The 6,500-nt window shown below is 34.3% G+C and overlaps 1 protein-coding gene across 1 annotated transcript; it reads right to left on the bottom strand.

Moving 5' to 3' along the window:
- Positions 1 to 5,807: 5,807 nt before the first annotated feature.
- Positions 5,808 to 6,479, bottom strand: LOC104116819 (14 kDa proline-rich protein DC2.15-like). The gene has a single exon (XM_009627761.4). The coding sequence runs from the start codon at positions 6,412 to 6,414 to the stop codon at positions 6,028 to 6,030; it is 387 nt and encodes a 128-aa protein (XP_009626056.1). The 5' UTR covers positions 6,415 to 6,479; the 3' UTR covers positions 5,808 to 6,027.
- Between the last annotated feature and the right edge of the window lie 21 nt (positions 6,480 to 6,500).

The raw sequence follows: 6,500 nt of genomic DNA, 5'->3' as shown, positions 1-6,500 counted from the left end.
GCTAGTAGAGCTTCTTGTAGCAGATGTGAATACACTCCTACCAATGCCAAGTGCAATTCCTATTTCTTTTCCCCTTCCTAGTCCATGGCCTCTTCCTCTTCCCCTACCAAGCCCGGTTGATTGATTGTTGCTTTGTCTTTTGACAATACTTTTATCCTCACAAATTGATGATGGATTTCTTTGTTGAGATGGTATTTCCCGAGATGATCTTGGTGGAGGTGGTGCCATATTTTGACTTTGTTGACTAGCACTTCTTGGAACATGGTGAAATAATAGTAAGAAAAGAATGTAAAAGAAATAGTAAAAAGACAGAAGTACAAATATCAAAACTTACCATGTTCCTACATCCAGATTTGTTGTGGCATGTTTGTTGGCAATTTGAACAAGTCATCTTTACCCCTTTCTTTGATAGTTTACCATGCTTTTTCCTTGGCTCATCCGTGACTTTTCTCCTATATCTCTTTGGTCTACCTGGCATAGGTTTAGATTCAGGAGGCTCTATACATGGATTTGTTGATTCTTGCCACATCTTCATATTGGGAATTGGTTGAATGAAATGCTGGTAAGTTTTAAGGAAAGTTTCCTTCCTATACCAGTGGGAAACATAATCATCTGGGTCAATTTCTCTATCATATAATGCACATAGTGTATGTTGACATAGAATGTCCCTCAACATCCATGATCTACAAGTATATGTCATGGTCCTAAAATCAACAATGAATCTGTAAACATCTTCATCAACCTCAAACCCATGTTTTGCATTCCACATAACCGTACACCTCTTAGAGAGGGCTTTATTCTCTTCCATTATCATCCTAGCCATTGGTACAATGTCATTAACCCAAGTCTCAACAAACTTCCTCATTTCAATAGTCCTATTCATGATTTTGTGTCTAATTTCTTCCAACATAGTTATAACAGACTTGTGTTTAGGACCGACAATCCAAGAATAGAATATTTCACACATGTTATTCTCAATGACATCTCACTTTAAATGTTCTCTAAAGTATGCCCTACACCAATACGTTTTATTATACTTCAACAAGTCTTCACATATATGATAAACAAGATTATTCATTGCTTCCAGTTCTTCCTTGAATTTCACTTCATAAGATGCTTTGGCACATCTCCAAAATTATTTCCTCCTTTCTTCACCTCTCTAGTTTTTGGACCAGTTAGACCAAATATGTCTAGCATACATTCTATGTTCTACTATTGGTAGTAATTCCCTTATAGTTGGTACTAGACCCTGCAAAAAAGAGTAATAAATGTTAGTAGACAGTATATATAAAGAAAGAAAAAATAATAATTAAAAGTTGACTGTAACTTCACCTTTTGCATATCTGACTTAACAGTTAAGCCAACGCCATCTCCTAACTATAAATTTACAATCAAATATGTGATGAACCAACTTCAAGAGTGTTTTAGCTTGATAAACTACAGCCCATACAATAGGAAACATTTGATTGTTCCCATTTCTACTAACTGCAACAAGTAACTCACCCTTGCAGATTCCCTTTAGAAAACAAGTATCAAAATCCTATGATCCTTCTGCACCCTTCTAACCATCCCCTTTTCAAAGAATCTAAATAGATAGAAATAAACAAACAGATTCTTGCCAGAAAAAGTCTCACTATCTGTTCTATCCAGCGAGAACTCCCAGGATTTGTTTGCTTAATAATATCAGTATAATCAGCAAGTCTGTTAAATTTTATTTTCCAGTCACCTATGAATTGACTTATAACCCTACACGTAGCCTTAAAACAAACAGTCCTTCCAACATACAAACCTAACTTATTCCTGACCAAATTCTGAATCTCTCACAACTTAATATTTGGATGGAAAATAATCATATCTTTATACTTATTGGCAATGTACTTAGAAGTACATAATTTGTTCTTGTTTTTGGTGTTGCACTTATGAGCTGGATGGTACTTCTTCACGGTAAAGTCACATGAATCCCCATAATTGCTTGCATACAATTCCCATTTACACTTCATACCTTTACACTTAACTCTAACCCTATCCTTTTCATTATGCATAATTGTTAGTTGCACTTTGTTCTCCACAGAATATGAGGCCACTACTTTTCTAAACTCCACAACATTTTCAAATACTATACCAAGATTAAAAATAGCAAGGTAACAGTCAGAGTCAAATCTTACCTTTTTACTTCTCCTTCTAGGAGGTAAGTCAACACCCCTTTCAGCTAAAACATCTAAGTCATCTTTGTAATCATCACTTCCAATATCAGAACTGGTGTAGTAGTCTTCATCCCCTCCTAATTTCCCAGCAAACCTGTCCTGCTAAGATGGCCAATATCCTCAAAGCCTTTATCTATTCCAGCTTCACCCAGAATAATCTCTTCTGTTGGAGTAGGTTACTTTCTCTGTTTCTTCTGTTTTTTCTTGTTTCTTATTTCATGCCTTAATGAAGTGAGCTCTTTATTCACATCACTATCATCACCATCAAGTATGTTATCTAATTCAGACTCACTACTTGATAGATCTGATGCCAAACCAACATCTATCTTTGCTTTTTCTTCAACCCCTTGTAAATTCTCACCTGCAACCCCAACATCAGCTAGATTTCCCTCAGCCACAAATGTGTTGTCTGCAGCACTTTCTTGGATATTTATATTCTCTGGAACAGTAGATGTTGCCCTAGCCTCTTTATTTAATATAGTTTCACTTGGTTCAACAACTTCTGGCCCATATAAAAGGCTATATAGGACAGTCTCATCAACCAATAAAGGCTCATTTACTACATGTTTAATAAACAAATCCAAATGATCAAGATGAATAAGGTGACAAACTATATTATACAGTTGTTCATCATTTTCAATCAAGACAAAGACATTAGATTTTAGATTAATTAAATAGAAACCCTCAACCTCAGCATACCCCATATCCTTTGTGTAGGACATAAGCTCAAAAAGAGAAAAGTGGTTCTTGTCTATCATGTGACCATCCTCACTCCTCTCTCCTACATATCTCGGGTCAGGATCCTTGATAATTTTTTCACCATGGTAAAAATCGACAAGAATATATTCGTCTGCAAACATGACTAGATTTACCAACATGACTAGACTTACCACTGTATTTAAAAACCAAATAGCGAAACAAAGGAGGTTAGTAGATTCCCCGAACCGAAATTATAAAAAAAACCCTAATTTTCATAAACTCCAACAAACTAAATTACAACAGCCAAAAACAACTAAATATCATGTAAATAAAAGCTTACCACGAAGGAAAACTTCGATTGAAAGAGCATAAACTACGAAACTTCAGTCACAGCCAACTCCAGTCACGACCAACTCCAGTTACGACCAACTCCAATCACCACCACAGTCGAAAGAAGCAAATAGTTACTCGTATTAATAATATAATTGACCAAGTTGTTGACAGACAATTGAATCTAACTCAAAATCGATGAAGAATCCACGGGAAATCGGTCTCAATATAGTTCATTAGTGTTTATTAGGCTAGGAAAAGGGGTTTTGGATGGAAGATCGATTAAGTGAGTCGAGGTAAAATGTGGGTAAGGTAAAAAATGGTGGTTTTATCTGGCTTGGATAAATAAATACGTGTTAGCATTTTATTGGTATGTTATTTCACGTGGGAAGTGTTTTAAAACACGCGCTTAAGTTTTTACAGCCCGGTCATGCGTTGCGTTTAAATGGTATAATCTAAAATACAGTTAAAGTGTTCAATAGGAAAAGCGCTAAGTTAAAGTGTCAAAGTAGAAACTGAAGACATGTTTAAGGGGTCGTACACTTATTTGGCCTTCTTTCTTTTCTTTCTTTTCCTATTTTCATTTGGAGGAGGGTGAGGAATTAGTTGGTGCCAATCCTAACATACACAACTTCCTTCTCTTCTTTCTTTCACGTCATATTCTTTGAAGTTTGAAGCTTATAATCTTCACAAAACTCAGACAAATATTGTGCTCATGTGACAAACTAAATTTGATTGTTTACTTTGCAGATTCGGAGTAGTTCACATTCATCTCCCTCGAGTTAATATTTATATCTATTTCTCCTGTTTAACTCGTTATTTTCCTCACTAATGTCAACGGAACTGATATGCTTAGTTTCTTAATTTTATTTACGTGTGTGTACTTTAAATTTGAAGACTTCGATTCTTATTTAATAGAGTCAGCTATAGAAAATAAAAATATATTCCGTACATCCCAACAAGGATGATGCTTTTCAATTTTTGACTTTTTCATGTCTTTTATATTTTCTAAAATATTAATTATTATAATTTTAGTACTTTTTATGTAGTTTTTAAAAATATAAATTTTATTTAGAAAAACTTAAAGATTCTATTCGAATTTACGGTTAAAATTAAGAAGTTTAATTTGAAACTCTCAAAATTCGAAAAATATCTTTTTGGAAATAAGGAAGTATCATTTTTCTGCAACCTAAATTTTTTCCCTTAACTTTTTTTTTATATAGTTCAAAATATATTCTTTGCTAATATTTTATGCAATTTTTAAAAAGATCATGCTCATTAGTAGAGACGAAGCTATGTTGTCCTAAGGATAGTCAATTGACCACTCTTTGTCGAAAAATTACATTGTGTATATAAATAAAATATTAAATTTTAGAGGTATATATAAGTTGAAATTTTTTATTTATTTTTTTTTAAGTTTGAACATTTTTGAAAAAATTTCTTGCTTTGCCGGGGTTGCGCGTGACCAAAAATTAGCATACATATGGAATACTTTTCACTTGTCAGAAGGATGTAAAAAGTAGAGAGTAATAGGTCATCGAGAAATCGTAAAGACCCATCATGTGGATGATGTCATTTCCCTTTAGATGTTTCGCACCTAATTGTGTCACGGGTGTCTTTTAGGTCATATCAATGCTTATGAGTGTTGTATGTAAATATTACAGCACGTTTATTTCTGGTTTTATTATTTTGCTTAAAGCAAAGAAGTTGCTATTAATTGGAAACAATTAAACACTTAAATATGCAAAGACACTGTGGTGAAAATCATTTACGACATACTAAAATGAGTCATAATCCAAAATCCCTCAAAGTTTCAATGAAATTAATGGAATCCCATTTTCCATAGCATTTTTCAGGTTATTGGTTACTTAATTCCTGAAGCAAAAAATAAGAATTGAATTTAAAAGGTATTAGTTAATTTCCTGCTCTATGTTTGTGACGGATTAATTAATTTGCCCATAAACTTGTTGCATTATGATTATATTATCGTGGTGCTTTTTTAATTCCCAGAAATACAAGACTTATACTAAATAGATTTTGAAAGACATCATATATATAATTATATCACGTGTGGCTATCATTAACTTTTCAAGGTCAAATTAACTCATAAGGGATAATCACAACCCAAATGTTCCCTACTGCAGTATGATAATGTTAAATTTTGCTACAGATTTCTTTATTCGATAATGTTCCGGATCGTGTTATGCAGAACACACTAAGGGAATCGTTCCTTATTTAGAGCTTTTCGGAGCTTGAACCTGAAATATGGAGGAGTAAATTTATCCATCCCGCCACAATTCTTAAGAAGCAATTAACACAATTAACTTCTACAAAAAAGACTGTTACATGCACTAAGCTCTCATTATGCGCGGGGTTCGGAAAGGGCCGGATCACAAATATCTATTGTAAGCAGTCTTATCTTCTGCAAGAGTCAATGGTCACATGACGGCAACTTTACCATATAAATCATTTCAATTAAGACAATAACTTCTACAAAGTCAAAAATATATAATAGAAAAGGTGGGGAAATAAAACTAGAATCTAAAGCAAACTCTCAACTCAAAGCACACTTGGTAACATAAACTTGAAAATGCCATATCAACATAATTAAGGAACTTCAAATTGGAAAGTGAAAGGCTTACCATTTAGCCAATACATAGGTATAATATATCTTCAAACTCCATCTCAAAGTATCTCCACAACCCCAAAATAACAGGATGAAAAAGAAACAACAGAGAATAAAAACCCTCCAAGAAAATAACGTAAGACAGACTTTAACAATCTTGAATAATAATTAAGGGCACTGGAAGCCAGAAGGAGCCTCTTTAGAGCAAACATTAAGAAGCAAACTAAGTGAAATAGGTACATTAAGATTAATGCCCAAAATGTTAGCCTTAATAGCAGTGCAAAGGCAAAGAGCAGCTTCAACATTAGCAAGTCCAGAGAGAAGGCTGCAGCAAGGAGTGACTGGGGGTGAGCCAATAACAGCATTCACCAATCCAAGAACATCAGCACACACTCCAAGCTTAAGGGTATCAATGGGGCATGTAGCTGTTTCTGAAGAAGGAGGAGGAGGACATGGTTTTGGCTTAGGTTTAGGGCAAGTACGACACCCAGAAACCATCGAAAACAAGACGAGGTTAAGGCAAAGGAAAAGAGCAACACTATGCTTGGAAGCCATTGCTGTGTTGAAGTGGTTTTTGCTTGCTCAAGTAGTGAGTGATGCAGATTTATGCAAGAAGTAAAGGGTATTTATAGATTTGAATA

The sequence above is a fragment of the Nicotiana tomentosiformis genome, chromosome 8, assembly GCF_000390325.3.
Source record: "Nicotiana tomentosiformis chromosome 8, ASM39032v3, whole genome shotgun sequence".
Lineage (NCBI taxonomy): Eukaryota > Viridiplantae > Streptophyta > Magnoliopsida > Solanales > Solanaceae > Nicotiana > Nicotiana tomentosiformis.
This window is presented reverse-complemented; position numbering and strand designations above follow the sequence as displayed.